Source organism: Pteropus medius, unplaced genomic scaffold, assembly GCF_902729225.1.
Source record: "Pteropus medius unplaced genomic scaffold, Ma_sr-lr_union100, whole genome shotgun sequence".
Taxonomy (NCBI): Eukaryota; Metazoa; Chordata; class Mammalia; order Chiroptera; family Pteropodidae; genus Pteropus; species Pteropus medius.
Genome location: NW_024352786.1, coordinates 4,278,877 through 4,301,894, shown reverse-complemented (window position 1 = coordinate 4,301,894; position 23,018 = coordinate 4,278,877). Strand labels below are relative to the sequence as shown.

Sequence of the window (23,018 nt, the reverse complement as noted above, 5' to 3'; positions counted from 1 at the left end):
TAAGGCTTTTAAATTAAGCTTGGTCTTTTTCTAAGGAAAGGTTACTTTAAACAGCTCTGTTAAATAATGGGACTGCATGGTAAATTAAAAATCAAGATTGAAATAATCCCATTACTTACAAAATGGAGTAAACATCTATTTACATGTTTAAAATCTGCCTTCAGATGTTTTTGTTTTGAGAAACATTTCGCTTAATTAAACATCAATCTGTCATCAACCTCAAATCCCTTTTAAGATCAAAAGATCAAAAAAAAAATTCATCCATCACTAAATGTTTATAGTTTAATGCTAGTTTGGACTAAACGGGACGAAATGACCTGACACAAGTTCAGCTCAACAACTATAACCGTTTTGAACATGTAACTTCAGTACCTACAAGAAATTAAAGGAGTAATGCATAGTTTGCACATTGGTACTTGAAATGGTAAATCTTATCCCATTATAGAACATATGTGCTGGATAGACTTGAGAAGAGAAGCAACTGTTTTAATTTCTACAGTACTTCGGAGAGGTACTTGAGAAGACTTGTTCAAGTAATTTATCTTTTGTTGACCATGGCTATAATCTTTTTATATATTCTATATTTGTATACATATATATTTAGAATCTGTACAGATATATAAGTTTGCATACATCTAGTATATTCAGTTTAGCATTTTTATAGAGGTTTATTTGATATTAGAGTTCATCTTCAGGTAGCTCTTAGATCTTGATTTTTCCATATCATTAAGTGAGCTACAAGGCTTTTTAACTGAGCATGTGATGAAGTAGCCAGCTTCATATTAATATTATTTATCATTTAATTTATTTTGTTATGCATAATTTATTTTTCCCACTAGAATTTAAATTGTATGAGGGCAGGAATATTGTCTGTCTTGCACACCATGGTATTCCCACTGCAACTCTCAATATATACTTATTGGCTCAGTGAATGAATAGATAGGTAAGTAATGAGCCAACAAGTAAGTTTTTAGGATTCTAAGTTCAAATCCCATTTTATCAGATATCTTTCAGTATATGTTTAAGAAAGTATATTGTGCTTTCTGTAAGATTATTTAATCATAGATTTTAGTGACATGAAAAAAAGGAAAACACTGAGAGAATACTGGCTTAAAATTGGAAGACCTGGTTTTGAATCCCGGTCCCTCCATGTATTAGATGTGTGATCCTTCGTTTCCTACTCTATAAAACATAGATGATAATTAATGAGATAAAATGAAAGGTATCTGAGATTCAAAGTTTAGATGACTCTGATTCTTAACAAGGATATGGTAGTACTGTTTATTAGTAACTGAAATTATAAATTATGATGACCATAGGTTATATAGGAAATAAATCATTTTATAGAAATAAATTTTTATTAATGCAGTAATTATAAAAAACATATAAGCAATTAGAGAAAGCCATAAATAACATTTACATACCATAGTATTGTTTTTTTAAGTAAAATAAACTTATTTAATTTACTAAGAATACATACCCTAGATTTTTTTAACAAGAACCTCTCGTTCCAACATATGCTAAAGTATGACTTGTTTTCCTGAAATACGAAAGCAAATCTTACCCTTGTCTAGAGTCCTATATATTAAAACAGTAGCTGGCCTACAGAGACTCAGCTTGAATTCTAGTAGCCCTGGAATAAAGATGCATTATATTGGAATAATTTTATACATCATAGAGAATGTAATGACTGAGTTTGTGTGTGTATGTGTGTGTATACATATATATATTATATTATAGACACATATATATAATGTAATATGTATAGGAAGAAGGTAATTGAAAAATTAGATTTTAAAAATACTAGAATTCTTTAAATAGTAGGATATCCCTAAAGAGTATAAAGTCTAGTGTCCCCCCAGCCAATGAAATTTCATTACTTCCTCATCAACTCTAATGTAAACTTATATGTCTAATTTACCTTGAATTTGTGAGGTCTAGATGTTTTCAGTATTGAACAGTGCATTGAACACCTTGAGAAGCCATAATTTTGACAAACGATTTAAATAAAGTGGTTTTCTTACCACCTTAGAATCTAAAGATTTCTTCTCTTTCTTTATGTAGATTTGCAAAGATTTTTTTTTTTTTTTTGCAATAGACAAAACTCCAAGAAGCTTCTGGAAAAAGTGAAAAGTATTTAATGCCATGTTTTAGCAGTGAAAACACTAATTTTTATAAATCATATAAACTATTCATCACAGATAATGACTGGCACTTCATAGCCATCTCTAAAAGTCCAAATTACATTTTAGACAAGATATAGACTATACCAGCAGTTAAAGTATTTTATGCAATCCTGCATTTGTATAATTAACAATGCCATTATATTTCTTCTGCACAACTCAACTTTCACAGAGTTGTTTTCTACTAATAAATACTAAAACAAGATATTTTTCTGAAATATAAGAAATGTTCACAGTGGCTTAGTGACTTTTTCACATGATTTAAGCACCCATGGTAATTTTATATTACTGTATTTTTTATAATTTCTAAACTATATCATGTATAATATTAATTTAGATCATCTACTTAAAAGTAAATGGTAAATAAAATATATACATATACTTATTTGTTTTACAAAGAAAAATAGCTGCAAAAGTTTTCCCTTCATTCTTGGTAAATAAAAAAAATATATATCTATTTGAGAGAATTCTTTACTGTATAATATTCGATTTTAAAAATATAAAGAAATAATTACTCTAGCATACCTCACTTTAATTAAAATGATCTCACTAACAGTTTTATCTTTATAAATTTCTTGAAAACTTATATACATCTTAAATATCTCAGAACTTTATTTCCCTTAATCCCAAGAATATAATGCCTGGCCTCAAAATTATAATTACTTTATTTTAAACAACATACTAAGAATATGAGGTTATTGTATAATGTCTTAAAAAAGCCTAAATGGCATATGAAATGTAGGTCGTATTTTTAAAATAGCAACAACATAGTTTTATAGCAATATCTGTTCAGCACAGTAGTGGGGGACTGCAGTAGGTAGCTTCATTACAACTCTTGCTCAGCAGCTAACTGCAACTACAATTTTAATGGTGTGGTTTCTTCAAAGGTCAGACAGGAAGCATCAATCCTAGGACCACACAAGTAGGCAAAGCTCATATACATCTAGGCAATATTTCAGCCAGAAAAGCAGATATGTGCTACTTATACAATTCTTCATTTTAGGGTCACAATTTAAGTTATAAATATAATGCCTCCCCTATTTTAGGCTTGTTCATAGTTTCCACAAGTAGCAAGTTTGGATTTCCTTTTGCTTTACCCTAGGCAACCTGGAATTTACCTATGTTTCATTATTGGGTACAAAGAAGAACTATTTAAAAGACATAAAAAGTCTCTGTATACATAAAAAAAGAAAGTCTTCTTTTAGTACCTGACTCAAAGCAAAACAATATTTTTTATGCAAAAACAGCTAACAAGTAGAACCTTTTGAAACCATGTTTAGATGAAGAATTTTAGGAATAATACAGCAGTCTCTCTTGATCGTGGTTTCACTTGCCCACAGCCAACTGCAATCCAAAAATATTAAATAGAAAATTCCAGAAAACAATTCACAAGTTTAAAATTGCACTTCATTCTAAGTAGCATGATGAAATCTCATGCCATTTGGCTCTGTCCTGCCTGGGACGCGAATCATCCCTTTGTCCAGCATATCTATGCTGTATACACTACCTGTTAGACACTTAGTAGTCATCTAGGTTATCGGATTGATTGTCAAGGTATCACAGTGCTGTGTTCAAGTAACCCTTAATGTAGCCTAACACTGCATAGCAATACCTACATCATTCACCTCACTTCATCTCATCATGTGGGAATTGTATCTCACATCATCACAAGAAGGGTACAATAAGGTATTTTGAGAGAGACCACATTCACATAATTTTTATTATCATATATTAAAATTGTCCTATTAATAGTTATTTGTGTTAAACTCTTACTGTGCCTAATTTATAAATTAAACTTTATTTTAAATATGTGTGCGTAGGAGAAAACAGTATATGTAGGGTTCGGTATTATCTGAGGTTTCAGGCTGGGGGTCTTGGAACATATCCCCTGTAGATAATAGGGGACTACTATATCATAAAATGTAAAATTTTTCTGTCATGTAAATGTCATGAATATCTGTGGTTGTACGTGTCATATATGTAAAAGTCAGCAACCCTCTGAAAATCAGCACTCTTCATTTTATTTGCATTCCTCAGTGATAAATGTGACAATATACATTATAGAGATCAAATCCTTTAAAATAATTTTAATCTTAAAATTTCATGTCTCAAGATGGGAGTTCACCTTATTTTGTTTTTTGAGGGAAACCACTAAGTCGAATTTAATTTTTTTTTTCTATTCCATAGAAGCATATTTAGTTCAATAAAATGCCTTGACAAAATATGCTTGAAATCTTAAGGGACAGTTCTGAGCTATTCCCAAATTAAAGTTCAGTGTCCCAGGACATTGTGTTACAGCAAATGTTATCCTCAGTGCTTGCCTTGTCTAAGTACAAATCAGCAACTAAAAATATTTACATCTTGGCTCAGAACATGGAACACACATTCCCCATTCACCATCCAAATGATTGAACGATCCAAAAATATTTCCTCATTAAAATATCTTTAGCAATCACGTAGGATAGTTTTTAAATGATTATACTTTCAAAAGAGTTTAAGCAAAACAATGAAAATAACCTAGATACTTCATTTTCTCTAGGCTAATATCATGGAAATTCTTGTAGCCCTTGATTTTGAAAAAACATCTCAATACTTAAATGTGGACCTGAGAGGAAAATGGTCCTCATTGATGTCCATTATTTGTATCACTGAGTGCTTTGTGGTAGCAAAGTATATACTGGAGGGTTAGCGCTGCAGAGTGCTTGAGAGTATGGACCTGAGAACCAAGCATAGGTTTGAGCCCCCGCCCTATCATTTATTAGCAAGTGACGGGCTAAATTCACCTCTTTTGGCCACAGTTTTCTCATAATGTTATAAGTACCAAATAAATTACCACATATAAAGCATTTAGAACAATGTCTAGCATGTCGTATGCATCACATACTGTTTTTCAGTTTTTTTTTCATTCAAATTGTATTATTAAAGAGAAGCCCCACTTCAGACTTCTAGTTGACTATTATTAACCAGTTCCTATACTTATGTGTATTTAGTGCACTCTGTGGTTCATGTGTATGTATGTATAATCTATACTATATAGTACACATATATATATATATATGTAAACCATATAATATATGTGGTGTATATGTGTGTATGTAAATATGTGCATGCATGTGCAAGAGGGAGACATGAAAGAAAAAACATTTTTGAGGCAAAATACATAATACAGAAAAATAAAATACAGAAAATTGAAAAAAAAAAAAAACCCTCATCATTAGATCCAACCTTTGATGATGGTAAAGAACACACTTACCCTTCCAAGAAAGCTCCACTTTTAAGTAGTTGATGGTTGGAGCTTGGGCTCTTTGTTTTGCTGTCTCTATTTAGTGTTTCCTTCAACATGTATTCTTCATAATACATTTTGAAATAATCTTGTTAAAATCTGATATAATATCAGTTCATGTAGTCTGGAGGATTCTTGATTTCTGGGCTGACATTGTAATGTCAGTTTTATGAGGCAGTCAATCAACAACTTGCCAGAAAATAAAAGTCAAAAGGCTTATTTTCTCACGCATAAGTCATCTTCCCAAGATAGTTAGCTGGCACATATCCCTTCTGCCCTTGAGCTTCAGCTAACCACCACTCTTTATTGCCACTTAGGTCACAAAATCTAAGTATATGAACTCTTTGGTATTCCTGAAGGCTGAGTTCATGGTCGCTCCGTGCTTGAAAGGCATGAACTGCATAGAAAATCTAGACAAAGAAGCAAATGATATTATTAAAAACAGAACCTAAAAATGTTGACAAACACAATAAAGGTTTCCAAGCTTTTAGCAGGAATGCTAGCTTTCTTTTAATGCTAGTTTTCTTATTCCCTAACTCCTTGTGCTGGATTTATTTTGCTAACTACGGTTCAGATAAGAATAGAGTGAAATAGACATTCTGTTGGGAGGCATCTAAACTGTTTGTGCTTGAAGGCAATTTGGCAGTTTTGAATAATTTTTTTAATGTTAATTACTTTTGATTCCATAATAGCAATAAGAATCTCTTCTACAGAAATAAGAACATCGACAGATTTTTGCAAAATAATGTTACTGCGATACCCATTTATAATGTGAAAAGTGGGAGGGAAGTGGAACTTTGTAGTCAAAATTGCAAATAACATGGGAAAATGATTATGATAAAATAGTAAGCAAAAAAAAGAGCAGAAGTACAATATAAGTCTAATATTGTTGGTCTCTTTGGCGGAATTAGAGGCAATTTTCATTTTTACTTATTTCCTTATTTTCCAAAACTTTATAATGACAATATATTAAATTTATAATATTTAAAATATTTTAAGTGTCCTAGAAGAAACTAGTAAAACATAATAGAGTCAAAAGAATTTTTCTGTAACCTCGAAAGAACACTTCAAAATTAGTATATGCTTAAGTCCCTAAATAAGTGTTTAGTCCTTCTTCCACTAAAATCATAAGACTGTTAATAAAAATATTTAGTTATGGTATAAAATTAAACAACTGATGACATTGATTCACTTATTTAATTATAATTTATTAAGTATCTATTAAGTGCCAGACTGTCATCAGAGAACTTGTAACCCAGTTAGCAGGAAGAAAAAAAAATGTTAAAAAAAAAAAGGGCACACACACAAAAAAACCAAAACAAAAAAATACCCAATATGTGAAAGTGATATATCAGCTAATTGTGAGCTGGTTTGGGGGATAAGTAATGTTTTATAGGTGACAAAGTTGTTAAAAGGGGTGGATATATATCATATTCAAAGGTACAGAAATGAATACGTGAAAACGAAATATGGGAAAGGCAAGCTGATTAACTTTCAAAATTGAGGGTCAGTGTAAAAAGGAAATAATGAGAATTAAGTTGACTTTGTTGAGCAGGAAAAGAGACCAGGCAATGTGGAGAGGGGGCTATAGTTACAGTTTAAGTTGTTCTTTAGATCTTGAACTGTTATCTAACTTTCAATGAAACTCTGATACCATTGATTTGTGTATCATCTCAACAATTCTAGCATGAGCTCCACCTCAAGGAGAGGAACCACATTTCAATTTTTCTACATTCACTACACCATAGCACAGTAGAAATTCAAATATATGTTGATTTGACTTGAAAGTTAAGCTGAAAGGCTCAGATATTATACAAGAATATATAAGGAATCATCTTGTGTAAAATACATATGAGGCAAATTGTTGGACAAAGATTATTTTGAAATTTTAAAAAGTAAAGAGAAAACAAAAAAGTACCATAAATTTTTAAACAGTAGAGTGGCAGCAATAATCACCTATTATGGCACTCATGACAGTTTACATGTCAAATATGCTTTATTAATCAACAACCCTATGAGTTGTAACTTAGAGAAATAACACACTCTTAATCACAGAGCTAGTTGGTGCTGCTAGGACCATATATTTTAACTTCAAATCCTGTGCTTGGTTGATTTTTTATACCACTTAAGGAAACAAACTTGTTCTAGCAAGGATGTGCAGAATATATTATTGTGGAAAGGGACTGGACTCTCTAGTACGTTGTTGCCACTGTTTTTGTTGTTAGAGAGTGAAGACATTGAATAGATCCACAAGAGCAAAGTGGAGGATTTGGTTTACAAAAGCAGTCAAGAATAGTACCATAATACAGCTTCTGAAATAATCTGTAAGAGCCCACATTAGCAGTTGGCTAGCCATCTTTTGTAGTTTTTATACTTAATATATATGCTTTTCCAATGCAGCTATAGGTTTTTAGCAGGTTAAATTACCTACTAATATGATTCCTAAACACAGATGATCCTTGAATAACATGGGAACATATAACTTTCAACCCCCCAAAACTTAACTACTAATAGCCTATTATTGACTAGAAGCCTTACTGATAACATATACAGGCAATTAACACATATTTTATATGTTATATGTTATATGTACTGTATTCTTACAATAAAGTAAGCTAGAGAAAAAATGTTAAGAAAATCATAAGGAAGAGTAAATACACTTACTGTATTTATTGGAAAAAATCCACATATAAGTAGAAACACACAGTTCAAACCAGTATTGTTCAAGGATCAACTGGTGGTCTTTCACTTTAGCATATATTCTCTCAAGGAGACTATAAAATCTTATACTTAGATCTATTTGGTCTAATTATAGCAGAGCTTATATTTTAAATGCTAAATATAGATTCTCATAAAATTGTAAATTTAAAGTATAAAATTATATACTTTCAATACTTTAGATGATCATGGTCCAAAATTAGGAGGAGCATTTTTCAGTTTTTATATGTTTATACCTCCATTTAACATAAGACAGGTACTTTTAAAGAGACAACAGTTGATAATGTTAGACCACAAGTTTGACATTTTCAACCTGTTATGGATTTAAGAGCTAAAGGATTTATTTTTTTGAATATTTTAATTATTTCAGGATATATCTTTCAAACTTTCAATGTCACTATGTTTCGGTCCAGACACATTATTAAAATTTTATTAATTTAAGTCATAATCTGATTCTTTTCTCTTTTTCCTTGGCATTTATTAAAATACATTTTATTGGTTGCTTCTTTGTAAAGCTCTGGCTGATTCCATATACAATACTCTATGAATTCAATTTTGTTCTCTACAGCATTTACTTTTTTTATAACACTCTATATTATTGTATTATTGATTCGTACCTAATTTTTTACCCAGTTTATAACCACCAAATCTTTCCCAATTCAGCCGTTTCTTATTCTGTATTTGTGCATTTAGTTATCCCTCCCTTAGTGAGCCACGTTATCTGTCTTTACTAAATTTCCTATTGTTGTTTTCATCCCAGTTCTCTAATTAGCAACAACAAAAATCATAATATATTTTAATATTCCTTTCCACAACTAAAAAGCCATAAACAAGCATTTATAGTATTATATATAACTCAGGAAGTCAAAATAGTTATATTACATAACAAATGCTCATTCTTCTCTCTTCCTGGAGCAAGCTTTCATGTTCTTCAGTTAACAATGATGTAGAGTTATTACACAAGTAATTTTTATAAAGAAACAATTTTAGATAAAGGTAAGGAAAAAAAATCACCCAATTGCTATTAATATCTTTTCCTCCTCCTTCCCTTCCTTTCTCCTTCCTTTTCTTCCTTCCCTCCTTTCTTCCTTCCCTTATCTTTTTTTCTACCTATCTACCTAAAATGGTAATAAACATGTAATTATAGTACACATAATTTTTGCAACTTGCTTTTTTCACTTCAAAATATATTTAAAAATCTCTTCATGTCATTAAAACTCTCTAAAGCATCATTTTAATGACTACTTAAATACATTATGTTACAGCTTTCTGACTTTTGAAGCACTTTCTAAACAATGACGTACCTGACATATAGCGTTAGTATCATAAATAGCTGAAAATGTAAAAGTGAAGGACCAGACAATGAAGTTAGGATTGGCAGCAAAAACAACTAAATTTTTAGAAGTCAAAAATTATGTTCTCAGTATTATTTATATGGGGGGGTGGGGACAAAGCATTAATTCTCAGATATTGAACTTCCCTCTAAAACTGGTTTTTAGCCATTATTAAACCCAGTTTTCTTTGAGAAGTACCACAGATTGCTTCACATTAGCCCAACATCCAGCTTGCCACACAAGGCATCTTAGAGACTGTGTAGCAGAATTCTAAGATGGAACCCAAGATTACCACCTCCCATTAAACATGTTTTATATAATCTCCTTTGTGAATATGTTGGGAATTCACTTCTGTGATTAGGTTACATTATATGGCAAAGGTAAAGGGATTTTGCAGAAGTGCCTAATAAGGTCCTTAATAAGTTGACTTTTGAGTTAGTCAAAGATTATCCTGAGTAGCCCAACACAATCAGGGAGCCCTTTAAAAGAGAGTCTAAGCTTTCTCTGAAGGGAGAGATTTGAATTTAGATAGATGCTCACCTGCTGGCCTTGAAGAGGCGAAGAACCATGCTGTGAAATACTATACAGACCACCACATGCAAGGATCTGTGAGCAGCCTCTAGGTGTTGAAAGTGATCCTCTGCTGATGGCCAGCAAGCAAATGGAAGCCTCAGTCCTACTGGCACTGAATTCTTCCAACAACCACAAACTTGGAAGAGAACCCCAAGTTCCAAAGAGAGCACAGCCCAGCAAAAGTCTAGATTGCAGCTATATGAGATATTAAGCAGAGAACCCCGCTGAGCTGTGCCTGGACTTCTGACCATGGATGTGGTAAGATAACAAATCTGTATTGTTTTAAGCCACTTTGTGATAATTTGTTACGCAGTATAGAAAGCTAATACAGATCATGCCATTACTATTCAATGAACAAAAGGAGAGAATACATTACAATTGGAAGGCATATTTGATTGCTTTTGTTATGGTTTTAGATATATCATAAAGTAGTGAGTAAAGAAGTTAAAAATTAAGTTTCTTATAAATCAGTACTGCCAGATTGTGAATATCCATTAGCTTATCCCCATTATTTTACAAAGGCTCTGAATCGTAATTCAAGAGAGCTTCTAAAACATTCAGAGAAAGTCCATGGTTTCTGCATGGGATGTGCATTGAGGATTCTAAGTAGATTGGTTCTGAGGCTCCATGAAGTATATTGACCATATCTCCCAATATATCTGTCACAGTGTCTCATCCAGTGAGCAATCTTTTTCATTAACAAAAGTGTTCCATTATAGATAATAAGTTATATTTTCACCCCACCTATAAGACTTCCGAGCCACTATAACCATTCTAGAAAATGGAGGCTCTTTTGCCAAGTCTTTCTTCTTGCTTGGGTGGAAGAGTAGGTAAGAAAGTTAAGCCTCTAGAGCAGTGGTTTCTAACATTTTAAAACAGACCGTCCCTTGGAAAATTTGGTGAAAGTTAGGGACTACTTTTACCATAGTTATGCACATAAGCATAAACTTTCCAACATATTTAAGAGAATTCATGAAACCTCTCAAGTTCAATTTATAGACCCTTTTGATTCTTTGAGTTCTTCTAGGTTAAAAACAGCTTTAGAGTAAAAAAAGTCACAGAGCCACCAGTCTTAAGACAAACAGAACTTTCCTATTTATGATTGATTTTTAGGCCCCAAAGATGCTCTCTGAATACCAGGTATATGCTAAGGCTACCCATCCATCTGTCTTATCAGGGTCCACTACAACCATCGATAAGGCTAGGTGACAGCCTGCAATGCCCCTGGCCAACGTGCTACTGCACTTCTGGAGGAAAGCAAAAACAAGTGTTGCTGCCACAGTAGGAAAGGATAGAGAAAGAAATGGTGACCCAAAGTGGCATCCCATTAAACCATTACCAGTTGATGTTCTTGATAATAAAATAAAATCAAGAACAAAAGTCTAAATAGCCTTGCTTTGTAAGGAACCTCGAATATGTATAGTACAGCAGGCAATGTAGTCTCCCTGTTCACAATGATACAATTTACTCCCACCTTATAGGGACCTCTCTAGTGTTTTGTCTTCTTAGACTGTCAGACTACAGATATGGGGGGTTAAACATTTTCATCTTCACACACTTTCCAAGAGCCAATAGAATGAAAACAGTAGCCCTCTGGAAAGGATTAGGAAGATTCATATAAGGGTTTTCCTCAGTTTCTAAGGGGTGAACAGTAAGTGCATTATTAGCAGAGTCTGAAAAGCATTGGCCGGTTCTTTACTGGCTGCGATTAAGACATTAATAGAAATATTCCTATGCAGCCTTTACTTCTCTTCCTCATACTAGGATTTTCAACAGGTGCAACCTCAACTTGTATTAACTTTACTGGGCAGACTTTGTCCAAATACAGGAGAAACCGGCCCTTTGGACTGGGCTATTTCAACTCAGAGGGAAGGGATAGGGGGTCCTAAGTGGCCACATGTAAGCTGTACTTCTAATCCAGCTGTATTAGTAATACTGCTTATATTTATATTCCTGACACCAGGGTCTATTTTTAATTGGTTCCAAACTTGGAGGAAAAAGAGAACAAATAGAACTTTATGGAGAGATACCATGAATATACTTTTGATGTTGAGCAAAATAAAATTATCTCATTTTTTCTTGTCAGTAATGGAAACTTCTAGTGGACCTAATTCACATGATACATACTGATAAGATTAGTCAGAGGATTGCTTTGCAGTAGCAGCTAGTAGGAACTAGATGTAGTTTTAGACTATGAATCCCATGCCAAATGAACCTAAATGCAGAACTTACTCCAGAAGTCCCCACAAAGCCAAGTAAGAACTAGAACTCAACATCAAGCCAGGTTTAAGGTATCTTGACAAATTTGGTCCTCAAAGTTTTTTCTTTTTAGGTTATTGGGTTAAGGAAATTCTGTCAGGGCATTTAATCAGTTATCTATATTTCCTGACCAAAATTCATTTATCAATTGGCATTGTAGTATTGTCTTATAGAAAATCTGAATAAACTAATAGAATAAACAAATAATAGAAAATCATCTTTTGAAACCTCAGGACGGGAAAGTGCTAAGAACTCATAGTAATGTCCAGATGAGTTAAGAATCAGTTATGACTGGGAGAAAATATTTACAAATTATATATCTGATAAAGAACTACATCTAGACTATATAAGGAACTCTTACAACTGGATAATAAGGAGGCAAATGACCAAATTTTAAAACGGGTGAATATTTGAAAAGACATTTTACCAAAGAAGTTACAGAAATAGCCAATAAGTACATGAAAGTTACTCAACAGCATTAGTCATTAAAGAAATGCAAATTTAATCCACAATGAGACACCACGTCATTCCCATTAAGATGGCTATAATAAAAAAGACAATAAAGCAAGGATGTGGAGAAACTATAGCCCACAATCCTCATACATTGCTGTTGGGTATGTAAAATGGAGCAGCCACTTTGAAAAACTTCTAAGTGAAAGAAGCTAGCACAAAACACTGCATACTGTATGATTCCATTAATGCTAAATATTCAAAAAAGGCAAATCTATGGAGAAAGAAAGTAGACTAATGATGTCCTGGGGCTGAAAGTGGAAAAGAGGAGTGACTTCAAACAATTCAAAGGATGTTTTAGGGTGAAGGAAGTGTTCTAAAACTAGATTCGGGTAATGGTTACACAACTTAGTATACTAAAAGTCATTGAACTATATACTTAAATGAATAAATTTTATGATATGTAAACAGGACCTTAATAAAGCTATTTTTTTTAAGTATCAGTCATGAATTAGAAAGTAATCAATATATTGATGAAAGAAATTGAATAGATAAAATATTTTTGAAGAGCAGTGTGGCAATGTCTATCAACACTTTAAATTTATATATCCTTTGACACACCAATATTTTTAGGAATTTGCCCTATATACATTATACATATATACTTATATACATGCAAAAAAATATATGAACAATGATATGGCTGAAATATTGCATGACATTTTTAAAAATATTCTAAATGGCTATTATTAATAGTTACATAAAGTACGATATATCTACAAAATGAAACAGAATTTTTTTTAAAGAAGAGGTCAATATTTAGGTACTGTTGAATCTAAGATACATTGCTAAGTGAAAAAATATGTAACACATATGTTCTCACTCATATATATGTTTGTATATGCACAGTGTCTGAATATTATCTCTGGAGAGAAAGACTAGAGAGGGAATAAAGACCTTTACTTTTAAATAAAGATATATATCTTTCTACTATTTATTGTTTACAAATAACATGTATTTCTCTTATTTAAAAGAAATTAATAAAAAGCCACTAAAAAAAAGTAAGTTAAAGAAAATAGTTGGTCGCTGCTTGAGGATTAACAGTTAAATATATTGAAACTATCTGAGGCAGCAAAAAGAAACCTACATTATAGTTACCATTTTCTGAAAGGATTATTCCAATAGCCTTTGAATTGGTGCAGTGAGGAAACATAGCTCTTAAAAATTTCAGTATGTAGCATATGTCATTATATAAGATTAAAAGTGGCCAATTCATAGATAAATTCAATCAAGATATTGCTCTCAGAGGAAGGAGGGACAATTTTCCCCATGCTACTGATGGTGGCAATCTGTTCGGTATAAGCTGTTTTTCTGTGATGGGGGTGTATAAAAAGACTATCCTCACTCTTTCACAGTAGGGTAGTAATAGTAACAGCTATTATTTATTGTGTCTGCTCTGTGCTGGGTACTCTACATATACACATTATCTCTAACCCTCGCATCAACTTGGCACAGTAAGAATTATTATCCTCTTCTCATTTGAAGAAACAGGCTCAGAAAATGAAATTCCTTGCAAAAAGATATACAGAGAGTAAGTGCTAATGGAGGTAGGTCTCCTTGACATCAAAGCTGATACTCTTCCACCACGTCTTACAGTAAGAAAGAGCACCATTAGAGAGAATATTTTTCATGATTTGACTAGCCAAGCATTTTTACATCAAGGATCGAATTCTTACCTGTTCATCTACCTCTTGAAAACTGTCAACATCAGTGCCGTTTGCTTCAAACTTTCCACATGTGCCACTAAGAGATGAGCTGCTATCACTTATGCTACCTTCCGGGGTACCTGTGACACTATCGCTAGCTGGCCGTGAAGATACAAAGAGGCTGATGTTATCAAAATCATCATCACAGAGCCTGTTCTCAGCATCCACCTTCTGTACTTTTGCTGGATTGTAGGGTTTTAGAAAGGAAGAATACACATATCCTTTTATAACTGGATAGGAATAAAAAAAGGAGAAACAAGGTCATTTGTATACACTTTCCAAACATTTGTGTTTAGAGAAGCACATAGAGGCCCCTGAGAAATCTCAACCAGAAGAAAGGTGATAGTTCTGTACATCTTAAGCAAAAAACTTACTTCCTGTGTCAACAAGCCACCTGCTCGTACTCCCCAATGGATCCTTCTGTTCCATCACAGCCACTAACTCCCCTTCCAGAAGATTGATGTCATTTTCTTGTGTAGCATTGCACTTGCGCTTAGCTTGGTAGAGTTCCTCTGTACCGTATGTAGACAGAAGCTTGGCCCGGTGAGTGTCAGTTTGACGTGGCACTTCTGGCTGGGAGAAGAAGTAAGGAGAAATTTTGGTTTAGGTAGATGTATAATAAAATCCTCACTGAGTTGATAAATATTTCTTCTCTGGAGTTTTTTTAAATGTTGAAGCCACACATGGATTTCTATGTTGAGGCATAGATTGGATTATTATTGTGAAATAGCCAACTGAGTTATACAGTGAAAAATTCTCTAGTTAGCACATGAGGGCAGTATTGTAGAGAAGAAAAAAATTCAACTGAGAAGAAGGTAGAGGTTCTAATCTCTCTTGGATGTTGAACAAGTTTTTAATTCTTCGCCATACTGAAGACAATCCCTTGCATATTATGCACTTGATAAATAATATCTAACTAAGTAAATTAAATATTTTTCTGGGAAATAATATCAGTAAATCAGGCAGAAGTCCAGAAGCCTGGACTCCATCCCAGTTCTGTCACTAAGTGATTGAGAAAGCCACTTAGTGGCTCTGATTCTTTATCTAGAAAAGTGAAATGTTTGAAATATACGATTTTACCCTATAAACTTCTATTCATTCATTCAACAGATATTTACACAGTGCCTACCTTGTGTCAGGCACCGTTTTAGTTGCTTGGGATACATCATGTACAAAGCAGAAAAATATCTATAACTTTCCAGAGTTTATAATATAGATGGTAGAAATGGACAAGGAACTACATATAATAAGCAAGTAAATTATAGGATATTAGAATGAGATAAGTGATATGGAAAATAATATACTATGATTTGAACAAGGCAAATAAATGATAGTCGTTGTCATGAATGCTGCCAAACTCACCAGAATTTGCACATACTTCTTCTTTTCAAAACTAAGTTTCCTCTCAATAAAGGTGGCACTGTTATCCTTTACAAAATGAAGATTTTGAAATTCTTCTAGTACTTGATTCTGAATTTCAGAGATGTTTGAAACCAACAGTGGTCCCTATAGGCAGAAATAATACAGAATTGTTCTCAGACAACTACTTAACCATATTAGATATTGAATTTAGTAGAGCGGTAAAGAACAGCTGAGAAAGTAAAAGCTCCATAACAAAAAAATTAGGCCAACGTTAGAACTTCTAGATAAAAACGATCGAAATTGCTGTCTCAGGAAACCCCATTAAAATGACAGGGATAATTTTTTAAAGGTTCAAGCCTAATAAAAAGACAAAAAAAAAATAAGGCTCAGGAATTGGCGGCAGCAGTCACCTCCAGTGTCCTGGGGTGGGATAATGGGAAGGGGAAAAAGGCTAAAACAAGAAGCATTGATTAAGAGTCAATGCTTGATGGTTTTAAAACAAAGCAGCAAATTCTTTAACATGTTTCTTATCAAGAGATGGAGACCATGTCCGCTCTCCTCAGAACTGGGTGGGCCTTTCTGATCACTTCAGTGAGTAGAATGTTGAAATAAATAGAACAATGGAAGTGATACTATCTGACTTTCAAGTTTGGGCTAAAAAAGACCATGCAGTGTCTGCTGGTTTCTCTTAGGATACTCATTCCCAGGAGGCCTTCATGACCATAGAAGAAGTTGAGCTGTACTGTGACCACTATATTGAAATACCAAGTTGAAAGATCAGAGAGGAGGGAGGGGAGATCTATGGAGCCCCAGCTATTCTAAGTCTCCAGCTGTTTGAGTCATCCATCATCAACCTATTACCAAGCTCAAACAAGGGACTTAAGGAAGTCTCTGAGATGACTCCAGCCCCAGTTCTTATGTGACTGCAACTTCATGAGAGACATGAAAATAGGGCTTGAGCCCCGTGAACCCCCAGAACCATGAGAGATAGTAATAATAAATTACTATTGGTTGTTTCATACCACCACATTTGTTGTAATTTGTTATGCAGTTAGAGACAACTGGAACTGTTTTGAAGCAGTTAGATCCCCAGATTCTTTCGCATTTCAGTAAAGCTTGGTGATTGCCTCTTCCCCACCTTGGCAGAAAATAAAGTTTTCTTCTCTGTAAATGATAAAACAGTCTCCAGACTGGGGAGGGGTTGAGAACCCTTATTAGAAAGAGGGTAATTAAGTGACAGGATATACACTGGACTCAGAGACCCCACCAAGCAGGTCTAGCAGTCAATTGTATCCCTCTGAGCAGAAGATTCGAAGAGTCATCTTTGGAGATTCTGAGCAGCCCAAAAGGAAAGACCTATAGATGCTATTATCAGGTGTTCCCAAGTGAAATTATAGTCAAATTACTCTGCACAATAATGAAGCTCAGAGCTTTCAACTCTTGCCTATGTGCTCAATGCTGCCAATTAGTTTCCTATGCTTTATCAGCAATGAATAATCAAGTATATCAGACATCTAAGGCATACCTCTAACATGAAAGAAAGTCTGATGAAAAGCAAAGCAACTTGTCTAAATTGTAAGGAAATAAAAAACTGGAAAATTAAAATTATGAGAGCAAAAAAAATAAATCAAAAGATGGGTTTGAATATTAAGTTAGAATAATTTCTTAGGAAGTAGAGAAAAACAACAAAGAGATAGAAAATAAGAAAATATAACAAAATTAGAACAACCCAGGAGGTTCAGAAAGAGAAAAGAGAGAAAAAGGAAGAAAGTAAAATCATCAGTGAAAGTTTTTAGAAGTAGAAGACATAAATTTTCATGTCGAAAGGATCCCACCAAGTGTCCAACACACAAAGGTACATCATTAAATTTCAGACTGGCTAAGACAGTAAGAAAATTCCATAAGCTTTCAGAATGAGATAGAATGGGAGAAGTACATACTAACCAGACCTCAGAGTTCTCAACAGAAACATTGGAAGCTGGAAGACATGGAACAATAGGATGCCTTCAAATTCAAAAAGAAAAACTTAAATTTTACACCCACCCACACTATAACTTAAATGTGATGATAGTATAAAGACATTTTCTGATATTCGAGGTTTCCAAATTATTCTTTCCAATTTTTCTTTTTCAAAAAGCTACTCAAAAATAAGTTTCCTCAAATACAAGCATAAAGCAAGAAAGAAATCAACATGAGATAAAGAAATGTGAGATTCCACACAGAAGAGAGGTGAAGGAATTCCCCAGAATGGTGACAAAGTGTGATCCCAAGATTACTGTGGGTTATCAGATAAAAAGGGCAACCAGTTCAGATTGGACTGGGTCAGAAAGCTCTGAGAGAGAGACATAATTAATAGAATACCTCATACATCTGAATGTCTTAAGAGGTGATTTAGCAAACTGGCAGATAACTCTAGACAAATAAAATTAAGCTACTGATAAAAGAAAAAACACATTATTAACTTTAGAGAAAACCAAGAAGCTACATATGAAAGAAAAGTTGTCATAGTGTGTAGCTGAACTCTAACCAGCGTTCACTCGTGCGCTGAATATCTTTTGGTTTCTTCTTCAAATTTATTCTCTTTCTTTTTCCATCCTGCTTTGTGCTCTGGGAGGCTGATCAATACAGAATGTATCAACAGTTTCCTTATGCTCTGGCTTCCAGCTGGATTCAGTCAATGAAAAGCATCCACAGGAAATCAGAATGATCGAAAGAAAGTGAAATAAGGATACAGCTGACCCTTGAATAATACAGGGATTAGAGGCACCCAACTCCCACCCAGCGCAGTTAAAAATCTGCATATAACTATTGACTCTCCCAAAACTTAACTAATAATAGCCTGCTGTTGACTGGGAACCTAACTGATAACATAAACAGTTGATTAACATATTTTGTATGTTATATATATATTATATACTGTATTTTTAAAATGAAGTTAACCAAAGGAAAAAAATTTTATTAAGGAAATAATAAGAAAGAGAAAATACATTTACAGTATTTATCAGAAAAAAAAATCTGCATTTAAGTGGACCCTGATAGTTCAAATCCATGTTGTTCAAGGGTTAACTGTATTTATTTCCTTAGTTTCCTTTCTGTAGTATTGACTTGTAGGCACAGCTCCCATCAGGTAACCCTCTCCAGTAAACTCTCTCTACACATTCCTATAACTATTCTTACCACAAGCTTAAAAATTATATAACTTTATTATCCTCATTTTATTTATATGAGAAAATTATTGAGATAGGGATAAATTAATTTGCCCAAAATAATATGGTGATGAGTGGGTATTAGAACAAGGTATTCTAGTGCCAAAGTCTGTTCTCTAACCATTGTTTAATTCTGCCTTTCAGAAACCTATAGAGTTATGCAAGATGTCATCACTGGGAAAACTGCATTCAGGGCATATGGGATCTCTGCATCACTTCTTACGAATGCTCATGAATCCATAATTATCTCAAAAAGTTTAAATATATATATAGGACATATAAAATATATAATAAAATCATTTGAATAAGGATTAATATCTCTAAAAATGCCTTTTGCTTTAGGGCATTATCAATTTGTCAAAAACAAAATACACTTTGCCCTTGTTCCATTATGGACTGCAATGTGAAAGATATTTAGATAATATAAAACAGGAACTGAAGACATCTTTAAAAATTCTATAACTCAGAATGGGGGTCAAAGGTACCTAAAATCACATGTCTTTTATGATTGGTAAATTCTTACCAAGGCTCAACTTTACTGTGAACTTATGAACCTGCCTTCCACCATATGGGACGCACAAATCTCTTTCTATAGACCTCAGAATAAAATTTCCCAAAGAAATTGCAAATTAAATGAGTTTCATTGAGAAAAATATAAGAACAAAAATGAGTAACTTTTTTATAAATAGTGTTGAAGCAACTGGATGGCCATTTGGAAAAAATAAAGTTGCATCCATATTTCACATCATGAACCAGAATAAAATCTACATTGATCAAAGATTTAAATAAAAATTATGAAAATATGAAACCATAAATGCACTAGAGGAAATACGGGTGAATTTATGGAGCCTCCAGGCATGGAAGTCCTTTCTAATTATAACTCAAAAATCTAGAAATCATACAATGAAAGATTAATAAATTTTATTACATTAAAAAAAAACAAACTTCTGCATGACAGCAACAACAAAAGTACCACAAAGTCCAAACACAAATGGTAAACTGGGGAAAATATTCTCAATTTACATCTCAGACATAAGTCTCATCTGACTAGTATATTTGTTGCTTCTAGAAACTGAGGAGGCAGGGAAGACCACCAACTCAACAGAAGAAAGGGCAAAAGACATGAAAAGCTGGCTCACAAGGAGAGAAATAGAAATAACTTTCAAAATGGGAAGATGTTCAACCTCTAGTAATTAGTAGAGAAATACAAATTAAATTTATACTTGAACCTATCAGATTGGCAAAAATGCAGAGAAATCAACACTCTCATATGTTTCAGGCGGGAATACAAAATGGCACAACCCTTAACGAGGGAGCCAGGCAATACTAGCGAGATACATGTGCGTTTACCCTTTGACTTAGAGATGCCACTTCTAGAAATCTAACTATACATCTGTCCATGTCTAAAAAGACTCTGGCACTATTTGTAATCGAAAAAGGTTGGAAATTATCTAAATATCCACCAATAGGAACAGGTTAACACATAAAAGAATACATATTGTATGATTTCGTTTATATGAAATACAAACCAGGCAAATCAGTCTGTGGTAATATAATCAGAAAGCTGGTTACCTGTGGGGGACAGTAGCCTGGGAGTGGTCATGAGTAACGTTAATGGGACCCTGGAAAGGGCTTAGGTCTAGATCTGCATGGTGGTTACACAGATGTACATACATGCAAAGGTTCTTTGAGATACACACTTCAGACTGATGCACTTTAGTGTATATAATCTTATAAGTAATACTTCAGTTTAAAAAGCTTAAAAATATGTGACTGATCAGAAGAATACAAATCAAAACCACAATGAGATATCAGTTCGCACCCACTAGGATGCTATAATAAAGAAGACAGATGTGAGGAAATTGGAACTCTCACATCTAGAAATTCAACTCCTAGGTATATACCCGAGAAAAATGAAAACATGCATCCAGTAAGAACTTGAATATGCATAGCAGCATTACTCATAATAGCCAAAAAGTGGAAATAACCCAAATGTTCATCAACTGCCGAATGGATAAACAAAATGTGGCTTATCCATACAATGGGATATTATTTGGCAATAAAAAGAATTATGTACTGAAACATACTGAAACATGGATAGGCCTTGAAAATATTGTGCTGAGTATAAGAGCCACATATTGTATAAATTCTATTTATATGTGGTTCTTATATTGTATAATTCTGTTTATACCAATGTCCAGAATAGGCATATCTGTAGAGACAGAAAATGGATTGGTGGTTTCCTTGGGCCGTGGAAGTTAGGGGGAAATGTGGAGTCCTTGCTAATGGTACAGGGTTTTAGGGGGTGTGACAACAATGTTCTAAGACTGACCACAGTGATGGTTGTACGACTCTGATGAATATACAAAAAACTTTCAATAGGTTGACTTTATGGTATATGAATTATTTCTCAATAAAGTTTTTACCCCCACATAGGGCTGGTAATACAGTATCAGATAGCTATGCAGTAGACTAGTATGAAGCTGTAAAAGGAATGAGGCAGCTCTCTGTGTGCTGACACGGATGATAAAAAGCAAGTTGCAGAAGGGTGCTATAATATGCTAGTTTTGTGTAGGGAATAACAACATATACTTTTTGCATTTACTTTTACCGATGCAAAGGAGGCCTAAGTAAATAAAAATAAACTAATAACCGTAGGGGTGGGAGCAGGAGATGGGATGGTCAGGCGACAGAGGCAGGTATATGACTGCTTATACATTTTTATATAGTTTTGCCTTTTGAACCGTGTAAGTTAGCAATTGTTTATTCAACTTAAAATAATTCAAAGAATAAGTTAAAAGTTAGAGACACAGTAAAAAATAAAGTAGGGGAAATTTGTTTTCCTCTAAATGTTGCCCATTAAATATCTAATCAGCTGAGTGAGAACTAATACACTTGAAACGAAGGGCCAAGAAACCAAGCTGATTTTAAGCTGATAATAGGTTGTAAATGTCCTTCTTACTTTTCAAGAAATAATTATAAAACCGTATCTTAATGAAAGGCTAAATGAGACACACACACACGACTTCTCTTCCTTGGAAAAAACAAAAGCGAAATGAAGACATTAGACAGTTATTCTACTTCTGTCATTACACTGATGTGTCTTCCTTTTGGGATCCACATCTTACTCAGGCCTATCAATTTAAAAACTGTAAAATGGGAAGAGAACACAAAATATAAATTGATCAGCTTCAACACAGCATCAGGCAGGTGGCGCAACGTTGGTCCCACCAATGAGTGGAGCAAAGCTGAAGGGTTTGGTGTTTGAAAGGGAATCTCCAAAGAGAACTACAGTGTGGAAGTTATAGCAAACCCAAACTACGAAACTTTTAGCTTCCTGTGGTGGAGAGCAGAAGACTGACAGGCTTCAGTTAAAGTGGAAACCACACACACACACACACACGCACATACGCAGTACACTCGCGCACACTGACAGGCTTGTTTTGCATGGGTATGGTTTCTGACAGATCCTGTAGGCCGAGGTGGCCAGGTGCTGGAGCTGTGCTTACCGGCTGCACTGTGGAGTAAAGCTGCTGTGCTACGAGCATCAGGTCCCTGAGGAGGGTGATGAAACTGCACAGGCAGTTGGACAGAATCTTCCGTGCAGCCTGGTTGAACACCTGGAGCTCTTCCACAAGCTGGGCGTTGAGGGCCTCATATTCCTTTTTGGCCAAGTTCGACTCATCTCCTGCCTCTCGCTGCAGGTAGCTGTTGTAGTCCAGCAGTTTGTCATAGCGTTTCTGGATGAGCTTCTGAGGCCCTGGGAACAGGGACAGCAGGGCTGACAGGGGTGTCAGGACGAGTTTCTGTAAATGAGCTACCTGCCAAAAGAGAAAACAATCTCGTCACAGAGCGAGGAATGAACAATACCATGTCCAGTGCTG

The 23,018-nt window shown here is 34.1% G+C and overlaps 1 protein-coding gene across 1 annotated transcript; it reads right to left on the bottom strand.

The window, feature by feature from the left end:
- Positions 1 to 5,580: 5,580 nt before the first annotated feature.
- LOC120591211 (rho guanine nucleotide exchange factor 38-like) lies at positions 5,581 to 22,979 on the bottom strand (the record flags this gene model as incomplete). Its single annotated transcript, XM_039848819.1, has 5 exons — positions 5,581 to 5,876; positions 14,537 to 14,796; positions 14,941 to 15,139; positions 15,929 to 16,072; positions 22,644 to 22,979. Coding segments are annotated over 5 exons (1,125 nt in total), but the record flags the coding sequence as incomplete, so codon positions are not given.
- Between the last annotated feature and the right edge of the window lie 39 nt (positions 22,980 to 23,018).